The sequence below is a fragment of the Oncorhynchus masou genome, chromosome 29 (genome assembly GCF_036934945.1).
Source record: "Oncorhynchus masou masou isolate Uvic2021 chromosome 29, UVic_Omas_1.1, whole genome shotgun sequence".
Lineage (NCBI taxonomy): Eukaryota > Metazoa > Chordata > Actinopteri > Salmoniformes > Salmonidae > Oncorhynchus > Oncorhynchus masou.
Window position 1 is genome coordinate 99,101,434 of NC_088240.1, and position 27,196 is coordinate 99,128,629.

At 45.6% G+C, this 27,196-nt stretch overlaps 1 protein-coding gene and 1 pseudogene across 1 annotated transcript; both read left to right on the forward strand.

Annotated features, from left to right (window-relative positions):
* The window catches only part of LOC135521054 (cytoplasmic dynein 1 intermediate chain 1-like), a 60,158-nt pseudogene extending 48,732 nt beyond the window's left edge, over nucleotides 1–11,426 (forward strand).
* A 2,818-nt stretch (nucleotides 11,427–14,244) lies between these two features.
* LOC135519871 (zinc finger protein ZFAT-like) lies at nucleotides 14,245–27,098 on the forward strand. The gene is made up of 13 exons (XM_064945073.1): nucleotides 14,245–14,407; nucleotides 15,289–15,495; nucleotides 16,644–16,922; nucleotides 18,978–19,160; nucleotides 19,830–19,977; nucleotides 20,302–20,665; nucleotides 20,767–22,249; nucleotides 22,426–22,658; nucleotides 22,803–22,887; nucleotides 23,143–23,292; nucleotides 24,763–24,936; nucleotides 26,687–26,775; nucleotides 26,985–27,098. The coding sequence occupies exons 1-13, from the start codon at nucleotides 14,389–14,391 to the stop codon at nucleotides 27,096–27,098; spliced, it is 3,528 nt and encodes a 1,175-aa protein (XP_064801145.1). The 5' UTR covers nucleotides 14,245–14,388.
* The last annotated feature ends 98 nt before the right edge of the window (nucleotides 27,099–27,196 follow it).

The following is a 27,196-nucleotide window of genomic DNA, read 5'->3' on the forward strand; positions in this document are numbered from 1 at the left end:
CACCTCCCTCCACACACTGTAAGTTAACAGACACCTCCCTCCACACACTGTAAGTTAACAGACACCTCCCTCCACGCACTGTAAACTAACAGACACCTCCCTCCTCACACTGTAAGTTAACAGACACCTCCCTCCACACACTGTAAACTAACAGACACCTCCCTCCTCACACTGTAAGTTAACAGACACCTCCCTCCACACACTGTAAGTTAACAGACACCTCCCTCCTCACACTGTAGGTTAACAGACACCTCCCTCCACACACTGTAAGTTAACAGACACCTCCCTCCACACACTGTAAGTTAACAGACACCTCCCTCCACACACTGTAAGTTAACAGACACCTCCCTCCACACACTGTAAGTTAACAGACACCTCCCTCCACACACTGTAAGTTAACAGACACCTCCCTCCACACACTGTAAGTTAACAGACACCTCCCTCCACGCACTGTAAACTAACAGACACTCCCTCCACGCACTGTAAACTAGCAGACACCTCCCTCCACACACTGTAAGTTAACAGACACCTCCCTCCACGCACTGTAAACTAACAGACACCTCCCTCCACGCACTGTAAACTAACAGACACCTCCCTCCACACACTGTAAACTAGCAGACACCTCCCTCCACACACTGTAAACTAACAGACACCTCCCTCCACACACTGTAAGTTAACAGACACCTCCCTCTACACACTGTAAGTTAACAGACACCTCCCTCCACACACTGTAAGTTAACAGACACCTCCCTCCACACACTGTAAGTTAACAGACACCTCCCTCCACACACTGTTAGTTAACAGACACCTCCCTCCACACACTGTAAGTTAACAGACACCTCCCTCCACGCACTGTAAACTAACAGACACCTCCCTCTACACACTGTAAACTAGCAGACACCTCCCTCCACACACTGTAAGTTAACAGACACCTCCCTCCACGCACTGTAAACTAACAGACACTCCCTCCACGCACTGTAAACTAGCAGACACCTCCCTCCACACACTGTAAGTTAACAGACACCTCCCTCCACGCACTGTAAACTAACAGACACCTCCCTCTACACACTGTAAACTAGCAGACACCTCCCTCCACACACTGTAAACTAACAGACACCTCCCTCCACGCACTGTAAACTAACAGACACCTCCCTCCACACACTGTAAACTAGCAGACACCTCCCTCCACACACTGTAAACTAACAGACACCTCCCTCCACACACTGTAAGTTAACAGACACCTCCCTCTACACACTGTAAGTTAACAGACACCTCCCTCCACGCACTGTAAACTAACAGACACCTCCCTCCACACACTGTAAGTTAACAGACACCTCCCTCTACACACTGTAAGTTAACAGACACCTCCCTCCACGCACTGTAAACTAACAGACACCTCCCTCCACACACTGTAAACTAGCAGACACCTCCCTCGGCACACTGTAAACTAGCAGACACCTCCCTCCACGCACTGTAAACTAACAGACACCTCCCTCCACACACTGTAAGTTAACAGACACCTCCCTCCACGCACTATAAACTAACAGACACCTCCCTCCTCACACTGTAAGTTAACAGACACCTCCCTCTACACACTGTAAGTTAACAGACACCTCCCTCTACACACTGTAAGTTAACAGGCACCTCCCTCTACACACTGTAAGTTAACAGACACCTCCCTCTACACACTGTAAGTTAACAGACACCTCCCTCTACACACTGTAAGTTAACAGACACCTCCCTCCACGCACTGTAAACTAACAGACACCTCCCTCCTCACACTGTAAGTTAACAGACACCTCCCTCTACACACTGTAAGTTAACAGACACCTCCCTCCACGCACTATAAACTAACAGACACCTCCCTCCTCACACTGTAAGTTAACAGACACCTCCCTCTACACACTGTAAGTTAACAGACACCTCCCTCCACGCACTATAAACTAACAGACACCTCCCTCTACACACTGTAAGTTAACAGACACCTCCCTCCTCACACTGTAAGTTAACAGACACCTCCCTCCACACACTGTAAGTTAACAGACACCTCCCTCCACGCACTGTAAACTAACAGACACCTCCCTCCTCACACTGTTAGTTAACAGACACCTCCCTCCACACACTGTAAACTAACAGACACCTCCCTCCACACACTGTAAACTAGCAGACACCTCCCTCGGCACACTGTAAACTAGCAGACACCTCCCTCCACGCACTGTAAACTAACAGACACCTCCCTCGGTACACTGTAAACTAGCAGACACCTCCCTCCACACACTGTAAGTTAACAGACACCTCCCTCCACACACTGTAAGTTAACAGACACCTCCCTCCACGCACTGTAAACTAACAGACACCTCCCTCCACACACTGTAAACTAGCAGACACCTCCCTCGGCACACTGTAAACTAGCAGACACCTCCCTCCACGCACTGTAAACTAACAGACACCTCCCTCCACACACTGTAAGTTAACAGACACCTCCCTCTACACACTGTAAGTTAACAGACACCTCCCTCTACACACTGTAAACTAACAGACACCTCCCTCTACACACTGTAAACTAGCAGACACCTCCCTCGGCACACTGTAAACTAGCAGACACCTCCCTCCACACACTGTAAACTAACAGACACCTCCCTCGACACACTGTAAACTAGCAGACACCTCCCTCCACACACTGTAAGTTAACAGACACCTCCCTCCACACACTGTAAGTTAACAGACACCTCCCTCCACGCACTGTAAACTAACAGACACCTCCCTCCTCACACTGTAAGTTAACAGACACCTCCCTCTACACACTGTAAGTTAACAGACACCTCCCTCTACACACTGTAAACTAACAGACATCTCCCTCCACACACTGTAAACTAGCAGACACCTCCCTCGACACACTGTAAACTAGCAGACACCTCCCTCCACACACTGTAATTTAACAGACACCTCCCTCCACACACTGTAAGTTAACAGACACCTCCCTCTACACACTGTAAGCTAACAGACACCTCCGTCCACACACTGTAAGTTAACAGACACCTCCCTCTACACACTGTAAGTTAACAGACACCTCCCTCTACACACTGTAAACTAGCAGACACCTCCCTCCACACACTATAAGTTAACAGACACCTCCGTCCACACACTGTAAGTTAACAGACACCTCCCTCTACACACTGTAAGTTAACAGACACCTCCCTCTACACACTGTAAGTTAACAGACACCTCCCTCTATACACTGTATGTTAACAGACACCTCCCTCCACACACTGTAAGTTAACAGACACCTCCCTCTACACACTGTAAGCTAACAGACACCTCCGTCCACACACTGTAAGTTAACAGACATCTCCCTCTACACACTGTAAGTTAACAGACACCTCCCTCCACACACTGTAAACTAACAGACACCTCCCTCCACACACTGTAAACTAACAGACACCTCCCTCCACACACTGTAAGTTAACAGACACCTCCCTCTACACACTGTAAGTTAATCTACACCTCCCTCTACACACTGTAAACTAACAGACACCTCCCTCTACACACTATAAACTAACAGACACCTCCCTCCACACACTGTAAACTAACAGACACCTCCCTCCACACACTGTAAACTAGCAGACACCTCCCTTGACACACTGTAAACTAGCAGACACCTCCCTCCACACACTGTATGTTAACAGACACCTCCCTCCACACACTGTAAACTAACAGACACCTCCGTCCACACACTGTAAGTTAACAGACACCTCCCTCTACACACTGTAAGTTAACAGACACCTCCCTCTACACACTGTAAACTAACAGACACCTCCCTCCACACACTGTAAACTAGCAGACACCTCCCTCGGCACACTGTAAACTAGCAGACACCTCCCTCCACGCACTGTAAACTAACAGACACCTCCCTCCACACACTGTAAGTTAACAGACACCTCCCTCCACGCACTATAAACTAACAGACACCTCCCTCCTCACACTGTAAGTTAACAGACACCTCCCTCTACACACTGTAAGTTAACAGACACCTCCCTCTACACACTGTAAGTTAACAGGCACCTCCCTCTACACACTGTAAGTTAACAGACACCTCCCTCTACACACTGTAAGTTAACACCACCTCCCTCTACACACTGTAAGTTAACAGACACCTCCCTCCACGCACTGTAAACTAACAGACACCTCCCTCCTCACACTGTAAGTTAACAGACACCTCCCTCTACACACTGTAAGTTAACAGACACCTCCCTCCACGCACTATAAACTAACAGACACCTCCCTCCACACACTGTAAGTTAACAGACACCTCCCTCTACACACTGTAAGTTAACAGACACCTCCCTCCACGCACTATAAACTAACAGACACCTCCCTCTACACACTGTAAGTTAACAGACACCTCCCTCCTCACACTGTAAGTTAACAGACACCTCCCTCCACACACTGTAAGTTAACAGACACCTCCCTCCACGCACTGTAAACTAACAGACACCTCCCTCCTCACACTGTTAGTTAACAGACACCTCCCTCCACACACTGTAAACTAACAGACACCTCCCTCCACACACTGTAAACTAGCAGACACCTCCCTCGGCACACTGTAAACTAGCAGACACCTCCCTCCACGCACTGTAAACTAACAGACACCTCCCTCTACACACTGTAAGTTAACAGACACCTCCCTCCACGCACTATAAACTAACAGACACCTCCCTCTACACACTGTAAGTTAACAGACACCTCCCTCCACACACTGTAAACTAACAGACACCTCCCTCCACACACTGTAAACTAGCAGACACCTCCCTCGGCACACTGTAAACTAGCAGACACCTCCCTCCACGCACTGTAAACTAACAGACACCTCCCTCCACACACTGTAAGTTAACAGACACCTCCCTCTACACACTGTAAGTTAACAGACACCTCCCTCTACACACTGTAAACTAACAGACACCTCCCTCTACACACTGTAAACTAGCAGACACCTCCCTCGGCACACTGTAAACTAGCAGACACCTCCCTCCACACACTGTAAACTAACAGACACCTCCCTCGACACACTGTAAACTAGCAGACACCTCCCTCCACACACTGTAAGTTAACAGACACCTCCCTCCACACACTGTAAGTTAACAGACACCTCCCTCCACGCACTGTAAACTAACAGACACCTCCCTCCTCACACTGTAAGTTAACAGACACCTCCCTCTACACACTGTAAGTTAACAGACACCTCCCTCAACACACTGTAAACTAACAGACACCTCCCTCCACACACTGTAAACTAGCAGACACCTCCCTCCACACTGTAAACTAGCAGACACCTCCCTCCACACACTGTAATTTAACAGACACCTCCCTCCACACACTGTAAGTTAACAGACACCTCCCTCTACACACTGTAAGCTAACAGACACCTCCGTCCACACACTGTAAGTTAACAGACACCTCCCTCTACACACTGTAAGTTAACAGACACCTCCCTCTACACACTGTAAACTAGCAGACACCTCCCTCCACACACTATAAGTTAACAGACACCTCCGTCCACACACTGTAAGTTAACAGACACCTCCCTCTACACACTGTAAGTTAACAGACACCTCCCTCTACACACTGTAAGTTAACAGACACCTCCCTCTATACACTGTATGTTAACAGACACCTCCCTCCACACACTGTAAGTTAACAGACACCTCCCTCTACACACTGTAAGCTAACAGACACCTCCGTCCACACACTGTAAGTTAACAGACATCTCCCTCCACACACTGTAAGTTAACAGACACCTCCCTCCACACACTGTAAACTAACAGACACCTCCCTCCACACACTGTAAACTAACAGACACCTCCCTCCACACACTGTAAGTTAACAGACACCTCCCTCTACACACTGTAAGTTAATCTACACCTCCCTCTACACACTGTAAACTAACAGACACCTCCCTCTACACACTGTAAACTAACAGACACCTCCCTCCACACACTGTAAACTAACAGACACCTCCCTCCACACACTGTAAACTAGCAGACACCTCCCTTGACACACTGTAAACTAGCAGACACCTCCCTCCACACACTGTATGTTAACAGACACCTCCCTCCACACACTGTAAACTAACAGACACCTCCGTCCACACACTGTAAGTTAACAGACACCTCCCTCTACACACTGTAAGTTAACAGACACCTCCCTCTACACACTGTAAACTAACAGACACCTCCCTCCACACACTGTAAGTTAACAGACACCTCCCTCTACACACTGTAAACTAACAGACACCTCCCTCCACACACTGTAAACTAACAGACACCTCCCTCCACACACTGTAAACTAACAGACACCTCCCTCCACACACTGTAAACTAACAGACACCTCCCTCCACACACTGTAAACTAACAGACACCTCCCTCCACACACTGTAAACTAACAGACACCTCCCTCCACACACTGTAAACTAACAGACACCTCCCTCTACACACTGTAAACTAACAGACACCTCCCTCTACACACTGTAAACTAACAGACACCTCCCTCCACACACTGTAAACTAACAGACACCTCCCTCCACACACTGTAAACTAACAGACACCTCCCTCCACACACTGTAAACTAACAGACACCTCCCTCTACACACTGTAAGTTAACAGACACTTCCCTCCACGCACTGTAAGTTAACAGACACCTCCCTCCACACACTGTAAGTTAACAGACACCTCCCTCCACACACTGTAAGTTAACAGACACCTCCCTCCACACACTATAAACTAACAGACACCTCCCTCTACACACTGTAAACTAACAGACACCTCCCACCACACACTAAGTTAACAGACACCTCCCTCCACACACTGTAAACTAGCAGACACCTCCCTCCACACACTGTAAGTTAACAGACACCTCCCTCCACACACTATAAACTAACAGACACCTCCCTCCACACACTGTAAGTTAACAGACACCTCCCTCCACACACTGTAAACTAACAGACACCTCCCTCCACACACTGTAAACTAACAGACACCTCCCTCCACACACTGTAAGTTAACAGACACCTCCCTCCACACACTGTAAGGCAACAGACACCTCCCTCCACACACTGTAAGCTAACAGACACTGATCTCCCCCTGATCTCTGATTCAAGCTTGTTTGTTTGGCTTTTCCTTTTTTAAACAAATTCTAAAAGATGTCAAACAGATTTGTGTTAACCTCATCCCCAGGCCAATTGCGTATAAGGATTGTTGGGAAGAAGTGTCTGGGGAACAACGTTAGATTTGTGGTAACATATCTAAGAACCGACCTACTGTTTTTTCCTCTAGCATCCAGTGTACTGTGTGAATGTGGTGGGTACCCAGAACGCCAACAACCTGATAACAGTGTCTACTGATGGGAAGATGTGCTCCTGGAGTCTAGACATGCTCTCTCAGCCACAGGTGAGCAGAGGGGCATAAGGCTGCTTCCTAAATGACCCCCTATTCCCGTTATAGTGCACTACTTTTGACCAGGGTCCATTGGGTAGTAGTGCACTACTTTTGTCCAGGGTCCATTGGGTAGTAGTGCACTACTTTTGGGTCCATTGGGTAGTAGTGCACTACTTTTGACCAGGGTCCATTGGGTAGTAGTGCACTACTTTTGACCAGGGTCCATTGGGTAGTAGTGCACTACTTTTGACCAGGGTCCATTGGGTAGTAGTGCACTACTTTTGACCAGGGTCCATTGGGTAGTAGTGCACTACTTTTGACCAGGGTCCATTGGGTAGTAGTGCACTACTTTTGACCAGGGTCCATTGGGTAGTAGTGCACTACTTTTGACCAGGGTCCATTGGGTAGTAGTGCACTACTTTTGACCAGGATCCATTGGGTAGTAGTGCACTACTTTTGACCAGGGTCCATTGGGTAGTAGTGCACTACTTTTGTCCAGGGTCCATTGGGTAGTAGTGCACTACTTTTGTCCAGGGTCCATTGGGTAGTAGTGCACTATAAAGGGAATAGGGTGCCATTTGAGACGTATGTATCGCAATAAACTCCTATTAATTCTCCTCAGAGAATTTATCTAAATAAATTATTTTTTTATCCATAAAGAAAAGGACTAGTATTTGTCTTTGTTCCATGTTTATTGAGGTAAACTATATGAGCCTGCATTTAACAGGAGAGTATGGAGCTGGTCTACAATAAGTCCAAGCCCGTAGCAGTAACAGGAATGGCCTTCCCTGCCGGAGATGTTAACAACTACGTGGTGGGAAGCGAGGAAGGGATGGTGTACTCTGCCTCCCGCCACGGCAGGTTAGTGAGCTGAGGCTCAACAGGGACACTTATTTATAACATGAATGTGTCTTCACGTTTCCATAGAAACAGCACACGACACTGGGGGATGTGTGTAATGTCAGTCTCTCACATTATCTATATTTTACAATGTTTTTTATTGTTACAAATGAATGCAACCTCATGAAGTTGATGTTATTTATGTTTCCGATGAAAACAGCGCAAGATGTTTGCGATATGTGTGTGTCCTTCGACCAACCAACCTACGGTATCTGGAATGAAAGCTTTATCTTAAGGCTCATTGAATGTACTTAGGTGAATGCCTTGTTATGTTGTTGTGTGCAGTAAAGCAGGTATAGCTGAGATGTTTGAGGGGCACCAGGGCCCAGTGACTGGGATCAGCTGCCATAACGCTGTGGGCACTGTCGACTTCTCACACCTCTTCATCACGTCCTCCTTTGACTGGACTGTAAAACTGTGGTCAATCAAGGTAAGACAAGTCACATTACTCTACTCAGGGTGTTGCCCCTGTTCCCTGATCTACATTTTAAACTAACAATTACAAGACAGTTATAACTGCCACCTAAGGCCCCAAAGAACCCTCAGCAGTAGCAGCATTCTTGCGCTGTCTCTGTAGAATTAGAATGGAATAGAATTCTCGTAGAATAGAATTTGAATTTGTTGTTCTTTCTGTGTCTGTCTCTGTAGAATTAGAATGGAATAGAATTCTCGTAGAATAGAATTTGAATTTGTTGTTCTTTCTGTGTCTGTCTCTGTAGAATCCAGCACAACAAGCCAGAATAGAATTTGAATTTGCTGTTCTTTCTGTGTCTGTCTCTAGAATTAGAATGGAATAGAATTCAGAATAGAATTTGAATTTGCTGTTCTTTCTGTGTCTGTCTCTGTGCATCCGAATGGAATAGCCTTCCGTGGATGGGATGGGTTCTTTTGGTCCTGTGGAACCTCATCAAGCCACTGTACTCATTTGAGGATAATGCAGACTATGTCATGATGTCAGTTGGTCCCCTGTGCATCCGGCCCTCTTTCCTCCGTGGATGGGATGGGTCATTTGGACCTGTGGAACCATCATCAATGACACTGAGGTGAGTCACCTCTCATTGGTTACTTTACTTCCATCCCATCCTGTTCTTTGGGAGCATAGGTCATCGACAACTCCTGTCCATCACACTCTGTTCTGGGCGGTCTCCTCCAGCTCATTCCTCTCCATCACACTGTTCTGGGCAGTCTCCTCCAGCTTGTTCCTCTCCATCACACTCTGTTCTGGGCGGTCTCCTCCAGCTCGTTCCTCTCCATCACACTCTGTTCTGGGCGGTCTCCTCCAGCTCATTCCTCTCCATCACACTGTTCTGGGCAGTCTCCTCCAGCTCGTTCCTCTCCATCACACTCTGTTCTGGGCAGTCTCCTCCAGCTCGTTCTTCTCCATGACGGTTTTTATTAGTTAATTGTTTACCACTGTACAGCTTTCTTTTATCCTGGTCTGGATGTGTATGATGCAGAATAGGATTTGATCATATTTCTACATAGCTATCTGTTGTTGGTATGTGGTTGTAAGATAATATGACGCTTTTCTTTTTAAAGGTGCCCACAGCGAGTGTGACGATCGAGGGGGCGTGTGCTCTGAACCGTGTGAGATGGGCGTCGGGAGGCAGAGAGGTTGCCGTGGGTGACTCGGAGGGACGTGTCTGGATCTACGATGTGGGAGAGGTGAAATAATTAAGTCCATCATTTAAAGGGTTCGAACGATGAGAGAATGGGTGCTGTAGCTGAAACAAGATGGAACTCGTGGCCTTGTTGTTGTGCCTTGGATTCTTATTCACTTCTTTGCTGAAATGTGATACATTAGTTAGCCTACTGTTGTTTCTATCCAATTGTTTTTCAGTTTTTTTTCTTCATATATATGCTCATCCATATATTTTATACTTATATATTCTTGTCCCATTCCTTTACTAGATTGTGTGTATTAGGTTTCGTTGTGGAATTTGTTAGATATTACCTGTTAGATATTGCTGCACTGTCGGATCTAGAAGCATAAGCATTTCGCTACGCTCGCAATAACATCTGCTAACCATGTGTATGTGACCAATAACATTAGATTTGATTTGATTTGATATGTGACTGACCGTGTTTGTCTCCTGTAGCTGGCAGTGCCACACCCTGAGGACTGGAGCCACTTCGCCCGCACCCTCGTCGAGATCCGTGCCAACCGCGGGGATGGAGAGGAGGAGGGGGCCGTGGAGCTGCCAGCCTGAAACCTTCTCACCCTCTCATCAATGGATGCAACGTTTCAGGACTGACAGCCTGATAACAGACATTTACAGATAACAAACCATCATTTACTGACGTAAAACAACAGCAGCATGCATGCTTCAGTGAGATTCAAGTCATTGGAATTAGACGGACTCCAACCTTATGCTCCATAGATCAAAGTAAGAAATGGCGATTTGCCCGGGGCAACAACTATTCTTACCAGGGTTATTTATTTGTTATTGGTTAATTCAACAGTTGATATTTGATAGGGGCGGCAGCGTAGCCTAGTGGTTAGAGTGGAGGGGCGGCAGCGTAGCCTAGTGTTTAGAGCGTTGGACTAGTAACCGAAAGGTTGCAAGTTCGAATCCCCGAGCTGACATGGTACAAATCTGTCATTCTGCCCCTGAACAGGCAGTTAACCCACTGTTCCTAGGCTGTCATTGAAAATAAGAATTTGTTCTTAACTGACTTGCCTAGTTAAATAAAGGAAAAAAAAATATGTATGTACTTGATATCGGAATCATATGGCTTGCAATGATAATGTGCTTATGGGTCTAACGTGGGTCTAAATGTTGGAGTGAGCTAGATGTGATCCTTATATTCTACTCATGACGTTTGATTATCAGATTCCTGTGATCTGTTCTTCTTTCTTCAAGGTTATAAAAGCTGCATTAATAACAAGTTGGATCATTGTTTTCTCAAGATATCCAAGTGAACCTTTAATAATGTTTTTAAGTAGCTTTTGGGCTTTTCAGTGCATTAGCATGATAATTATTATATTTTGGTTGCTGTTAAACAATTTGGTTTTGTTCTAAGAAATAAGTCTAAAAATGTATGGCTTTTTGCTGTAAGGACAACAATTGACAATAAAATAAGGATAAATGCTGAGGGGGATGTATGCCACAAATTTCACAGACCAGGCTATATGGGCTAAGATAATACATTTACAGTGTGTATTGCATTTTACATTTTACTACCATTATTTAAATATTCCACCTATGCCATTTCTGTGTTTGATATTGAATCGAAACATTTGTACAGTAATGATATAAACCATCCTCAGTCAGCTACTGTAAAATATTGATTGAAGTCAGTTGTAGTATCATCGTGTGAATGTACTGTGCGTCCTACTTTGAGAATTGACCTATTGCGATGTTATTTATGAAAGGGGTTATCTTGGTGAAGAGGTGGCTTTATTCTTTCTTTGTCCACTGTCGTTGACTTCTTATTATAGCTCAGTGGTCATTTTCGAACGTACGCGAATCCACGAAGCAGGCGGAGTTCTGTTTCCATGACAATTACGTCAATATTAGTGTCGGGTAACTAAAGGTCATGCTAAAGACAAGCGCCACACAGAAGGAAACAGAATGGCGGAGGTAAACTTAACTGTTGTGCTTTAAAACGACGAGATATTCTCGTATGGTGTGGCTTCAGTGTCGTTTCGTTTTCGCGGTACTTGGTTTATTCTATGCGTGGTCACGGGGAGGACAGTCTGAGCGGAGCATAGCCTCGCTAGTAAGCCTGAAGGAGTTTGACTTTACTCGGAAGGATAGCTCAGCTGGCTAGCATGTTTGACTTTACTCGAAAGGATAACACAGCTGGCTAGTTGGATATGCTAATCTGCTAGATTACTTTTTGACTATGTTTTTGCTTGCAAGTCAGTTAGCTAAATGACGGGCGACTAAAACCAAGTAGAGAACCGTAGTTCGCTACCTAGTAATCCATGTTTACGTTTAATATTGTGAAGCTACTTGTCGGCCTTTCTCCAGTTTACTTCTGCCCGTGTTAGCTTGCTAGCTTTGTGCTTGATTGCACTCTGCAGAGGTTAGCAGCACTAGCGGGAGCAAGCAGTACAAGTTCGTTTCGTTCTTTTAAAAACCGCATATATTAAAGTCAAGCAAGCTCGCTTCTCTATTTTCTAGGAAGCTTGTTCTAAATGCTGATTGAATTTATCAAATGCTATAACTATTTTTTTGTTACCTAATGTTCCTAACTAGTTTGTTTTTAGACTTATGATGTAGCAGGGCTCTGAAAAAAATGTAATAATGCAGATAAAGATTTGAAATTTAATATTTTTCACACAACCCAGGTTCTGAGTTAGTTACACCATTATTCTGGCAGATCGTTGAAATCCAACGTCAATCCAACGCCATCTCTGCTGTTTCTAAAATGACACCATATGAGAGAGACATAGTCAATGGAATAACAACAACACTGAATGTTGTAATATATGGATAGATAAACTTGTCATTATTGTCTTATTTGACTTGTTCATGTTCTCACAGCCCTGTAGGGGGCGACCAAGGTCAAAGTTCAATTCCAATTTCCTTAGCTGCTATTGTCAGTGACAGACTGTATACAGTAGTATCATCTTTACAGATATGTTCAGTGTGTTGTCAAGATTGGTTGCCTGGTACTGTAAACATCCCCGACTGGAAGCTGTGATGTACATGTTCTAGCTTTCAGTAGGGTGTTTGCTGCTCCATTCTTCCGCAGACTCCTAGACCAGTGTTGTTGTTTGTAGATCTAGGTCTGCATTCCAGTCAAAATTAGCACCTTCTCTTCCTCCCATCACTTGGAGTAAACCCTCCAGTGATGTATGTATGGCGGAGTGGATGAGGGAAGCGGTTGCAAGTAAAAGTGGATTTGGACCAGGGGAGGATGGCTCATAATAATGGCCAGAACTGCATGAATGGAATGGCATATGTTTGATGTATTTGATACCATTCTGCTCCAGCCATTACCACAAGCCTGTCCTACCCTATTAAGATGCTACCAACCTCAGGTTTGCATCTTCATTTAAATAACTGAATGTTATTGTTTGTACATCTGGTGTTTCCCAGACACAAGTGAGTGCGCTTTACTTCCAGTTCTACTGCTGTGGAAATGGAAGAGTATCCTAGCTTCTCCATTCTGAGTGTAGTTACTGTAAACATCCTACACTCAGCTATAGCCTGTATGGAAGGCTGGGGAGAGGGTGTTTACTTTGGCTGGCTTGGACAGCTTCAATCTGCGTGGATGGGATTTAATGGATCACTCATGACGAGATGGAAAGATTTATTTTTGTACGAACAGAGAAGAAGGCTGCAATTGATTCCCATTGGTAGTTTTTTTAATGAGAAACCTAACATGTAGAAGATGCAATCAATGGATGATATGTGGATGCATTGTCACCGATCAATAATGACAACACTGTTATTGCAAAAAAATAAACTTTGCAAATGTGTATTGATTGACTGACTGTTTCTTTTATTCCTTGGAATGTTTATAATGTATATCACAGTTTATAGCATACTATTAGCCTAACATTTTTATGGACCTGGTTGAAAATGGTAGTGATTACTGAAGAAAATGCACATTCATTCACAAATTGAAATGTTTTGCCAGTTCACACACCTGTATTCAAAATCCATGGAGGCTACATTAATTTAAAGCTTAATTATTTCACATTATTTACATAAATTCGTTTTCTACTGTTATGGGCACATATTTAATAACCATTGAGCATATCTTGGCGTGAGTAACCAATCATGATATGTCCGAGGATTTTGTAATAAGGAGAGTACTGTACACGATCCCATTCAAAAGAATGGAGTGGAAACCTTTTACAAATGTATCAAGGGTAGACTATGCCTCAAGGTCATCCCAACCACTGGGGGAGAACATCCCAAACCAGCCTGCTTTTCTCTCCACAGGAAGACTTTATCCGCCATATTTGTTGTCGCAGATTCGCCAGAAACCTTCCTCAAAACAAATAAAAATACGATTTTCAATTACTTATTCAATAAGTAATGTAGATATAAATAAATGTACATGTAACTCTTAGGGTATTACGTTTTATTTTACAAACATGGCGACGTCAACTGCAGGTAAGTACTCGATTCGATTGTTTACCTTTTCGTACAGTACTATCTCGAGAAATAACATTTCTTAGCTAGGTAAAAGTAGCAAGCTAGCCAACAGATGTAGTCAAATTACTCATGTAAAGTTTATTCTATGCTAAAAGTGGGGCACATAATTACCGTGACCAGCCACAACATTGACGGTACATTTATTGCAGCTAAATGTTCGCCTTAAAGTTATTGGATTTAGTTTGTAAAGAAAGTATTTGTCACGAAACTGTTCCTGTTTCTCCCAGGGTTTAGCTAGCTTTATTCATACTGCTGAGAAGTCAGGAGTTCAACCATCTTTGCTGTTGCAGTGGTAGCTAAACCTGTCTGGAGAGCTACAGAGTGTGCACAGAGCAAACCAATACACTATACTGCACTGACCTCATTCCATTTCTGTATTCCCAGCTTGTAGTTGCTAGGCTGGCTTGATCATGTAGGCCCTAGCTAGGGTTGAATTCAGTATTTTGACTGAAAGGTAGGTAGCTAGAGGAAAAATATACGGTCCCTGACCAAAGAATGAACCACGCAGAACGAACACTAAACACACGAGGAGACACACAAGCACAATGTAAAGGCCAATCCACTGCCAGCCTATTGAAAATATCTAATTTCCATTGAAGTAATTTAGCAGACACTCTTCTCCAGAGCGACTTACGTTTTCATTCTCATATTTTTCTTGCGTACTGGTCCCCCGTGGAAATCGAACCCACAATTCTGGCGTTGCAAGCACCATGCTCTACCAACTGTCAATTAAACTGTCAATGTGTAATGATCTTATTATTAGGCCGTCAACCTTTTCCATAGTCAAATTTGTACATAAACACACATTAATCTTGGCCTGCCTGGCTGTTAATTCACAGGTGGGACTTCCTCCATCTTCATGTGTAAACTGTGCAACCTGTTCTCTCCACACCGAGCACAGCTCCTCTCCCATGTGTCTGAGAAGCACCACACAGAGGGGCTCAACCCTGATGACATCATTGTGGTCCTCATGCCATTGACAGCTCCACTGGAGAATGGTGGAGGTGAGCACCTCCTCAAAGCAACCAGGGATACTAATGGTGGAGGTGAGCACCTCTTCAAAGCAGACAGGGATACTAATAGTCGAGGTGAGCACCTCTTCAAAGCAGCCAGGGATACTAATAGTTGAGGTGAGCACCTCTTCAAAGCAGCCAGGGATACTAATAGTTGAGTTGAGCACCATTTCAAAGCAACCAGGGATACTAAGGGTGGAGGTGAGCACCTCTTCAAAGCAGCCAGGGATACTAATAGTCGAGGTGAGCACCATTTCAAAGCAACCAGGGATACTAAGGGCGGAGGTGAGCACCTCTTCAAAGCAGCCAGGGATACTAATGGTGGAGGTGAGCACCTCTTCAAAGCAGCCAGGGATACTAAGGGCGGAGGTGAGCACCTCTTCAAAGCAGCCAGGGATACTAATGGTGGAGGTGAGCACCTCTTCAAAGCAGCCAGGGATACTAATGGTGGAGCTGAGCACCTCTTCAAAGCAGCCAGGGATACAAATGGTGGAGGTGAGCACCTCTTCAAAGCAGCCAGGGATACTAAGGGTGGGGGTGGAGGTGAGACACCTCTTCAAAGCAGCCAGGGATACTAAGGGTGGGGGTGGAGGTGAGACACCTCTTCAAAGCAGCCAGGGATACTAAGGGTGGGGGTGGAGGTGAGACACCTCTTCAAAGCAGCCAGGGATACTAAGGGTGGGGGTGGAGGTGAGACACCTCTTCAAAGCAGCCAGGGATACTAAGGGTGGAGGTGGAGGTGAGACACCTCTTCAAAGCAGCCAGGGATACTAATGGTGGAGGTGAGCATCTCTTCAAAGCAGCCAGGGATACTAATGGTGGAGGTGAGCACCTCTTCAAAGCAGCCAGGGATACTAATGGTGGAGGTGAGCATCTCTTCAAAGCAGCCAGGGATACTAAGGGTGGAGGTGGAGGTGAGACACCTCTTCAAAGCAGCCAGGGATAATAGGGCATTGCAACAACCGACCGTATTATGGTGTTTCTTTGTTTTTCAACGATCTGAATAATTGGCTACTGAGTGCCTCGGTAGTCCTTCAAACATTTGTAGCAGATTGTAATCCGATTTTGACAGCTCTTTTTAATCCAGGACTAGGCTTAATTTGTGTCTGGGAAACTGGCCCTATAGGTCTGTCTGTGTGTAATAGAGTGATTGATGGCAGTGATCATATTTCTCCCCACAGATAGCCCTGTTAAGAGAAAACGAGGACGTCCTAAGGGCTCAACCAAGAAGATTGTAGCTGATGGGCCCATGACAGAGACTACTAGCCCCAACCAGAAAAAGCAGAAACAACAGACAATAGAAGCCCAATCAGAAGCTGGGCCAGTGGATGAGGAAGAACCAGAGGACAACAATGCCCTGGACTGCAAGAAGTGCAACCGTGTGTTCGGCAACAGGCGACAGATCATGAAACACATCTGCTTGATAGACCTCAGAGAGGATGAGGATCAGGAGGACAACGGTATGTGTGAAGTCAACTGTTTTATGTCTGTTTAGAATAGATCGGAATAGAATAGTGCTTTATGGTCCATCTAGGGATACGTCCCAAATGGCATCCTATTCCCTATAGAGTTCACTACTTTTTACCAGGGCCCATACACGACATGGCCGAAGGTATGTGGACACCTGCTCATCAGACATCTCATTCCAGAATCATGGGCATTAATATGGAGTTGGTCCCCCTTTTGCTGGTGTAACAGCCTCCACTCTTCTGGGAAGGCTTTCTACTAGATGTTGTTGGAACATTGCTGTGGGGACAAGAGTGAGGTTGGGCGATTAGGCCTGGCTCGCAGTCTGCGATCCAATTCATCCCAAAGGTGTTCGATGGGGTTGAGGTCAGGGCTTTTTGCAGACCAGTCAAGTTCTTCCACACCGATCGACAAATCATTTCTGTATGAACCTCTCTCTGTGTACGTGGGTATTGTCATGCTGAAACAGGAAAGAGTCTTCACCAAACTGTTGCCACAACGTTGGAAGCACAGAATCATCTAGAATGTCATTGTATGCTGTAGCGTTAAGCTTTCCCTTCTCTGGAACTAAGGGGCTGAGCCCGAACCATGAAAAACAGCCCCAGACCATTATTCCTCCTCCACCAAATTTTACAGTTGGCACTATGCATTGGGGAAGGTAGTGTTCTCCTGGCATCCACCAAACCCAGATTTGTCCATCAGACTGCCAGATGGTGAAGCGTGATTCCACTGCTCCTGAGTCCAATGGTGGCGAGCTTTACACCACTCCAGCCGAGGCTTGGCATTGTGCATGGGGATCTTAGGCTTATGTGCGGCTGCTTGGCCATGGAAACCCATTTCATGAAGCTCTCGGCGAACAGTTCTTGTGCTGACGTTGCTTCCAGAGGCAGTTTGGAACTCTGTAGTGAGTGTTGCAACATAGAAAAGGCGATTTTTAACGTGCCACGCGCTTCAGCACTTGGCGGTCCCGTTCTGTGAGCTTGTGTGGCCTACCACTTTGCGTCTGAGCCGTTGTTGCTCCTAGATGTTTCCACTTCCCAATAAAAGCTCTTACAGTTGACCGGGCCAGCTCTAGCAGGGCAGAAATGATACAAACTGACTTGTTGGAAAGGTGGCATCCTATGACGGTGCCACGTTGAAAGTCACTGAGTTCATCAGTAAGGCTGCCAATGTCTATCTATGGAGATTGCATGGATTGCATACACACCCTTCCCATCAAGCGTTCCACAGGGATGCTACCCCATGTTGACTCCAATGCTTCCCACAGTTGTGTCAAGTTGGCTAGATGCCCTTTGAGTGGTGGACCATCCTTGATACACACAGGAAACTGTTGAGCATTAAAAACCCAGCAGCGTTGCAGTTCTTGACACAATCTGGTGCTCCTGGCACCAACTACCATACCCCATTCAAAGGCACTTAAATCTTTTGTCTTGCCTATTCACCCTCTGAATGGCACACATACAAAATCCATGTCTCTGATTGAAGTGGATTTAGCAAGTGACATCAATAAGGGATCATAGCTTTCACCTGGATTCACCTGGTCAATTAATGTCATGGAAAGAGCTATATCTATATGTTCACCATCTAAATGTCTATATCAATACCATCTAAATGTCTATATCAATATGTTCACCATCTAAATGTCTATATCAATATGTTCACCATCTAAATGTCTATATCAATATGTTCACCATCTAAATGTCTATATCAATATATTCTCCATCTAAATATCTATATCTACCGTCTATATCTATACCATCTAAATCTCTATATCAATATATTCACCATCTAAATGTCTATATACCATCTAAATGTCTATATCAATATATTCACCATCTAAATGTCTATATACCATCTAAATCTCTATATCAATATATTCACCATCTAAATGTCTATATACCATCTAAATGTCTATATCAATATATTCACCATCTAAATGTCTATATCTACCGTCTATATCTATACCATCTAAATGTCTATATGTTCATCATCTAAATGTCTATCTGTTTTATTGATTGATGCTTAGTTTTCATGATCTCTCCCCACAGACAAAGAGTTTGAGGCTCAACCTGGCGCAGCAGAAGGCAAAGAGGAGGACAGGGAGAGAAGCTCAAAGAGGATACGGCCACTCCGCTCTGAGAGGGTTTCTCTTGTGAAGGACCAGGAACCAGCAGGAGGCTCCAAGAACCCCATCATCAGTGTGGTTCTGACCGCTCATGAGGCACTTCCTGGTAAGTTACAACTACATTATCATCAGTGTGGTTCTGACCACTCATGAGGCACTTCCTGGTAAGTTACAACTACATTATCATCCGTGTGGTTCTGACCGCTCATGAGGCACTTCCTGGTAAGTTACAACTACATTATCATCAGTGTGGTTCTGACCGCTCATGAGGCACTTCCTGGTAAGTTACAACTACATTATCATCAGTGTGGTTCTGACCGCTCATGAGGCACTTCCTGGTAAGTTACAACTACATTATTATCAGTGTGGTTCTGACCGCTCATGAGGCACTTCCTGGTAAGTTACAACTACATTATCATCAGTGTGGTTCTGACCGCTCATGAGGCACTTCCTGGTAAGCTACAACTATATTATGGATGCGCCCCAAATGGCACCCTACTACCTACATGGTGTTATACATTTGACCAGGGCCCATAGGGAATAGGCCGTAGGGAATAGGGTGTAGGGAATAGGGTACCATTGGGGATGCACATGGATCAACCAGAGGATCTTCAGATTTTATCCAGAAAAGTATAGATTCACAATGTTGCTGTTGGTACATTTTCAGAGTTTTATGTATGAAAAATCAGGAAAGTTTATAGTCTATGTATTCCCGATGACTTGTCTTTGTACCTAGGCTGTATGAACCTTTATCTGTCTGTGTATGGTTATTTAGGTGCGACCAGGATAGTGCCGATCGAGGCCACCCCGGCAGAGCCGGTTGCTCCAGCAGACACAGACCCTCAGGAGGCAGGACACAAGAGAGGGTTTCAGGAATATTCCATACAACAAGCTGCTTATGAAGTGCCATTAAAGTCCAACAGGTACAGACGTTTGGGTTGTACACCACACAGCAGTTGAAGATCAAGTACTCAGACTGTTTATGTGGCGTTAATAAACATAATGATGTATTGAGTGAACTGAATCAATGTAGTCTACAGTATTATCAAGCATTGGGAAATGTCATAGTCTATATGTAACACTTTAATGGATGTGTCAACAACAGATTTCAGCATTGTTACTGTAGATACAAACATCATGTTTTTGCTATAGCGCAAATAGAATTTTGGCAAAGTTACTTTGGAAAAAGAGCAACACATATTTGGTTCTACTGTATGTGTGTATTGCAACATCCCTCGTTCATACAGAATAGGACAGACCCAGTTGAAGATCTTCACCTGCGAATACTGCAACAAGGTCTTCAAGTTCCGCCACTCGTTGCAGGCCCATCTGCGAACCCACACCAACGAGAAACCCTTCAAGTGTCCACACTGTGACTACGCCAGTGCCATCAAAGCCAACCTCAGCGTTCACTTGCGCAAGCACACGGGAGAGAAGTTCAGCTGTGAACACTGCTCCTTCCAGTGCCTCAGCAAGGGCCACCTCAAGGTGCACGTGGAGAGAGTTCACCACAAGATCAAGCAGCACTGTCTCTTCTGCAAAAAGAAGTACTCCGATGTGAAGAACCTGCTGAAACACATGAGGGAGAGCCACGACCTAGAGGACAAGAAGGTGAAGGACCTCTCTCTTTTAAAATCTACCATATGCCTTTATACTGTCTTTATTATGAGATCTTATTGATGTGGTTATTAATAACATGTGTTATTATGAAGGTGAAGGACTCGTACCATGAGTATAGTCTACAGACCAGGGAAGGCAAGAGGCAGCTCCTCTACGATTGCCAGATCTGCGACCGCAAGTTCAAGAACGAGCTGGACCGTGACCGCCACATGATGGTTCACGGTAGCGAGAGGCCGTTCGGCTGCGAGCTGTGTGACCACGGCTGCACCAAGTTTCAGGCTCTCCAGGCTCACGTCCGTAAGCATCCCTTCCTCTACGTGTGTGCCACCTGCCAGCAGAAGTTTGTCAGCTCCGTGCGGCTGAAGGCACACCTGAAGGAGGCTCACCCAGAGTCAGAGGAGGCGGTTGGGTTCTCAGAGTCCATCAACAGCAGCTTCTGTCTGCTGGAGCCGGGGGACGACATCAAGAGAGAGATGCTGAGACAGGATGAGATCAGGATGGCTGAGGAGCTATCTCTACTCAACGCCCAGCAGGAGGAGGAGGAGGCCTTCACTGGTGACCCCTCAGAGGAACAGGAGGAGGCCCTCGCTGGTGACCCCTCAGAGGAACAGGAGGAGGCCCTCGCTGGTGACCCCTCAGAGGAACAGGAGGAGGCCCTCGCTGGTGACCCTTCAGAGGAACAGGAGGAGGCCCTCGCTGGTGACCCTTCAGAGGAAAAGGAGGAGGCCCTCGCTGGTGACCCTTCAGAGGAAAAGGAGGAGGAGGAGGCCCTCGCTGGTGACCCTTCAGAGGAAAAGGAGGAGGAGGAGGCCCTCGCTGGTGACCCCTCAGAGGAAAAGGAGGAGGAGGAGGCCCTCGCTGGTGACCCCTCGGAGGAAAAGGAGGAGGCCCTCGCTGGTGACCCTTCAGAGGAACAGGAGGAGGCCCTCGCTGGTGACCCTTCAGAGGAACAGGAGGAGGAGGAGGCCCTCGCTGGTGACCCCTCAGAGGAGCAGGGGGGGGGAGAGGAACAGGAGGAAGGACTGGGAGAGGGAGAGGAACAGGTAGTCCCTGATCCAGGGCCTGAGGAGACATGCGTGTTAAATCAACCTGCACAAGAGGCTGAGACTCTACAAGACAGAACTGAGCCAATCAGTCCTGAACAAACCCAGACAGCAAGAAAAGGCACGACCCAGGAAGTAATCAGTGAAGAGAGAACTGATAAGACACTGATGGAGAAAGACAAGCCTCACGGGGAGAATGAGGTCATTGTGGCTGAACAAGACACTTTGGTAGAAAGGCCTTCAGGCAAGGAGGAGTCAGTGGTGGGCCACCAGCAGCATCCAGAAGAAGACAAAGGTTCTTCATCAACATCACAAGGTCATGTTGAGGAGACTCTCCGGTCTTTGGTTCTGATTCAGGGGGAGGTCATAGGTCAAACAAACGCTTCAGCTGGCCCACAAGGAGAAGATGGCACAACGGAGGAGAGGAGCGCTTTCCAACAGATTCTAGATAAGTTGCAGAAAAGGCAGCTGAACATGGTTGTCTTTGACAGAATCCGAAAAGTATACGGGGACCTGGAATGTGAATACTGTGGTAAGAATATATCACACAAATATATTGACATAGAAAACCATTTTCTAGCAGTATAAGTTGCATTTTTACAAGGGTTTGTAATTTCAGCTACTTCATCATTTTCTATGTGTTGGTAATTCATCTGTAAACCAGCTGTTTCTTTTGAAGCCACATGTTTTCTGTTGTTCCCCGTCTAGGAAAGCTCTTCTGGTACCAAGTGCACTACAACATGCATGTGCGTACTCACACAAAAGAGCATCTACATTACTGTACCCAGTGCAGCTATTCGTCCATCACCAAGAACTGTCTGAAGCGACACCTGATCCAGAGACACAGTAACATCCTGCTGCAGTGCCCCATGGAACACTGTCAGTACTGCACACCTGACAAGTACAAGCTGCAGGCACACCTCAAAACACACTTTGACAATGTGAGTCTGGGGCTGGGGCCCAAATGGAACCCTACTTTTGACCAGGGCCCATAGGGGTCACAATTATGATCATTATTACATTGAAATGTCTGTTTGTTGGCGATTGTGGACTCTTAACATCACCAATTTAATCCAATATTAAAGGAGAAGAAAAGCTTTGCTTGCCCTGTGTGTGAGGAAACGTTCACTGAAGATAAACTTAAGCATCATATCAAGAGCTTTCATCCAGGTAAGAGACAGGGAACAAAGCCCACTCTTTGGTGTTCTATTCCAACAGCAGAGTGTTAATGATGTTTAAATCCAAAATATCATACCCATTTCCTGATTGGAGCCAGGCAGGAAGGTAAGTAAGCCTCGTCAGAGCCAGAACGGCCCATAGGGGAGGAGCCTATCCTGGTTCTGAATCTTGAGGCAGCTTTAATGTACATGTACAGCCCCTGGACAGGACGCTGGCTATGTAGGTAAAACCATCTCTTATCTGCAGATACGCCGATGGACACCATCTCCGAGGCGCTTGGGGTGCGGGTGCAGATGAAGGGCTTGATCGGGAAGAGAGCGTCTAAGTGTCCTTACTGTGACAGCTACTTCATGAGGAACGGAGCTGATCTGCAGCAGCACATCTGGGCTCACCAAGGTAGGACAGTCAAACTCATTAGGCTGCGAACCAAATGCCATCCTATTCCCTATAATGAGTTCTACTGTTGGACTCTGAGGTGGCCCGAAGTGGTTTTCTACACATTTTAAAAGGCAATAGCAACTACCACACTTAACTTTTTAGAGGAAAGTTTTGCTTGCAACGAATGTGATGTGTACTTGTCTTACCTACCTTAGTTGAATGCACTGACTGTAAATCACTCTGGATTAGAGTCTCTGCTAAATAACTACTGACTGTAAATCCCTCTGGATTAGAGTCTCTGCTAAATAACTACTGACTGTTAATCACTCTGGATTAGAGTCTCTGCTAAATAACTACTGACTGTAAATCCCTCTGGATTAGAGTGTCTGCTAAATAACTACTGACTGTAAATCACTCTGGATTAGAGTCTCTGCTAAATAACTACTGACTGTAAATCACTCTGGATTAGAGTCTCTGCTAAATAACTACTGACTGTAAATCCCTCTGGATTAGAGTCTCTGCTAAATAACTACTGACTGTAAATCCCTCTGGATTAGAGTCTCTGCTAAATAACTACTGACTGTAAATCCCTCTGGATTAGAGTCTCTGCTAAATAACTACTGACTGTAAATCCCTCTGGATTAGAGTGTCTGCTAAATAACTACTGACTGTAAATCCCTCTGAATTAGTCTCTGCTAAATAACTACTGACTGTAAATCACTCTGGATTAGAGTGTCTGCTAATTAACGACTGACTGTAAATCCCTCTGGATTAGAGTCTCTGCTAAATAACTACTGACTGTAAATCACTCTGGATTAGAGTCTCTGCTAAATAACTACTGACTGTAAATCACTCTGGATTAGAGTCTCTGCTAAATAACTACTGACTGTAAATCCCTCTGGATTAGAGTCTCTGCTAAATAACTACTGACTGTAAATCCCGCTGGATTAGAGTCTCTGCTAAATAACTACTGACTGTAAATCCCTCTGGATTAGAGTCTCTGCTAAATAACTACTGACTGTAAATCCCTCTGGATTAGAGTGTCTGCTAAATAACTACTGACTGTAAATCCCTCTGGATTAGAGTGTCTGCTAATTAACGACTGACTGTAAATCCCTCTGGATTAGAGTCTCTGCTAAATAACGACTGACTGTAAATCCCTCTGGATTAGAGTCTCTGCTAAATAACTACTGACTGTAAATCCCTCTGGATTAGAGTGTCTGCTAAATAACTACTGACTGTAAATCCCTCTGGATTAGAGTCTCTGCTAAATAACTACTGACTGTAAATCCCTCTGGATTAGAGTCTCTGCTAAATAACTACTGACTGTAAATCCCTCTGGATTAGAGTGTCTGCTAAATAACTACTGACTGTAAATCCCTCTGGATTAGAGTGTCTGCTAAATAACTACTGACTGTAAATCCCTCTGGATTAGAGTGTCTGCTAAATGACCAAAATGTAAAAGCCACTGTATCTCTTCCCTGTTAGGAGTGAAGCCCTTCAAGTGTTCCCTGTGTGACTACGCCAGCCGCAGTAAGAGCAACCTGAAGGCCCACATGAGCAGACACACCACGGAGAAGACACACCTGTGTGACATGTGTGGCAAGAAGTTCAAGTCCAAGGTCACTCTGAAGAGCCACAAGCTGATGCACACAGAGGACGGTGAGAGAAAACCCACCAACGCTTTGAGATCTAGGAATGAGTCCCAAATGGTACGCTATTCCCTATATAGTGCACTACTTTAGACCTGGTCAGAGTTCCTGGTCAAAAGTAGTGTACTATATAGGGCTCTGGTCAATAGTAGTGCACTATATAGGGCTCTATATAGGGCTTTGGTCAATAGTAGTGCACTATATAGGGCTCTATATAGGGCTCTGGTCAATAGTAGTGCACTATATAGGGCTCTATATAGGGCTCTGGTCAGAGTTCCTGGTCAAAAGTAGTGCACTATATAGGGCTCTGGTCAATAGTAGTGCACTATATAGGGCTCTATATATGGCTCTGGTCAGAGTTCCTGGTCAAAAGTAGTGCACTATATAGCGCTCTGGTCAATAGTAGTGCACTATACATGGAATAGGGAACCATTTGGGATCTAGTGTGGGCAGTTAACTGTCCCTCCATACTGTAGGTAAACAGTTCCAATGAACAGAGTGTGATTACAGCGCTGATGAGTATTGTCATCCTGTCTCTGTCCCTCCATACTGTAGGGTTAGGTATGTACATCCTGTCTCTGTCCCTCCATACTGTAGGGTTAGGTATGTACATCCTGTCTCTGTCCCTCCATACTGTAGGGTTAGGCATGTACATCCTGTCTCTGTCCCTCCATACTGTAGGGTTAGGCATGTACATCCTGTCTCTGTCCCTCCATACTGTAGGGTTAGGTATGTACATCCTGTCTCTGTCCCTCCATACTGTAGGGTTAGGTATGTACATCCAGTCTCTGTCCCTCCATACTGTAGGGTTAGGTATGTACATCCTGTCTCTGTCCCTCCATACTGTAGGGTTAGGTATGTACATCCAGTCTCTGTCCCTCCATACTGTAGGGTTAGGTATGTACATCCTGTCTCTGTCCCTCCATACTGTAGGGTTAGGTATGTACATCCTGTCTCTGTCCCTCCATACTGTAGGGTTAGGTATGTACATCCTGTCTCTGTCCCTCCATACTGTAGGGTTAGGTATGTACATCCTGTCTCTGTCCCTCCATACTGTAGGGTTAGGTATGTACATCCTGTCTCTGTCCCTCCATACTGTAGGGTTAGGTATGTACATCCTGTCTCTGTCCCTCCATACTGTAGGGTTAGGTATGTACATCCTGTCTCTGTCCCTCCATACTGTAGGGTTAGGTATGTACATCCTGTCTCTGTCCCTCCATACTGTAGGGTTAGGTATGTACATCCTGTCTCTGTCCCTCCATACTGTAGGGTTAGGTATGTACATCCTGTCTCTGTCCCTCCATACTGTAGGGTTAGGTATGTACATCCTGTCTCTGTCCCTCCATACTGTAGGGTTAGGTATGTACATCCTGTCTCTGTCCCTCCATACTGTAGGGTTAGGTATGTACATCCTGTCTCTGTCCCTCCATACTGTAGGGTTAGGTATGTACATCCTGTCTCTGTCCCTCCATACTGTAGGGTTAGGTATGTACATCCTGTCTCTGTCCCTCCATACTGTAGGGTTAGGTATGTACATCCTGTCTCTGTCCCTCCATACTGTAGGGTTAGGTATGTACATCCTGTCTCTGTCCCTCCATACTGTAGGGTTAGGTATGTACATCCTGTCTCTGTCCCTCCATACTGTAGGGTTAGGCATGTACATCCTGTCTCTGTCCCTCCATACTGTAGGGTTAGGTATGTACAGAGTGTGATTGCAGCACTGAGTATTGCCATCCTGTCTCTGTCCCTCCATACTGTAGGTAAACAATTCCAATGTACAGAGTGTGATTACAGCGCTGCACAGAAACCTCTACTGGTACGACACATGGAGCAGCACGCCTCTTTCAAGGTAATCAGAAGAGGGCCGTCTCTCTATATAAAGCTTTTATAATACAGTCACTAGCATCAACGCATCAACACCAGCCTCTAACAGGTTCAACCTCCACTACCATGAAATACATTTGGACAGCTTAAGGGAGCAGCACAATGTTCCCTCAGGAAAAAAATGACCCTTTCTTGTCTTCATTATTGATGCCAATTGAAATGTGTTTTCCACAGCCCTACCGCTGCGGTCACTGTCACTACTCCTGTAACATAGCAGGACCCCTGAAGAGACATTACAGAAAGAAGCACCCCAACCAGGAGTACTGTAACGCAGGGTCCTGTGTGTGACTATGTCCTGGGCCAGCCACCTCTGAGGCTGTGGAGCAGCAAGGTGAGTCGCTCAGCAGAGACACACCGATCTCTGTGTCTCATACTGTACCAACCAG

Excerpts from the sequence above, each read along its gene's own strand:
- LOC135519871 (XM_064945073.1), top strand. Across the intron at positions 16,923-18,977 it reads TGAGGATCAGGAGGACAACG|ACAAAGAGTTTGAGGCTCAA; the intron begins GTATGTGTGAAG and ends CTCTCCCCACAG. Across the intron at positions 19,161-19,829 it reads CGCTCATGAGGCACTTCCTG|GTGCGACCAGGATAGTGCCG; the intron begins GTAAGTTACAAC and ends ATGGTTATTTAG.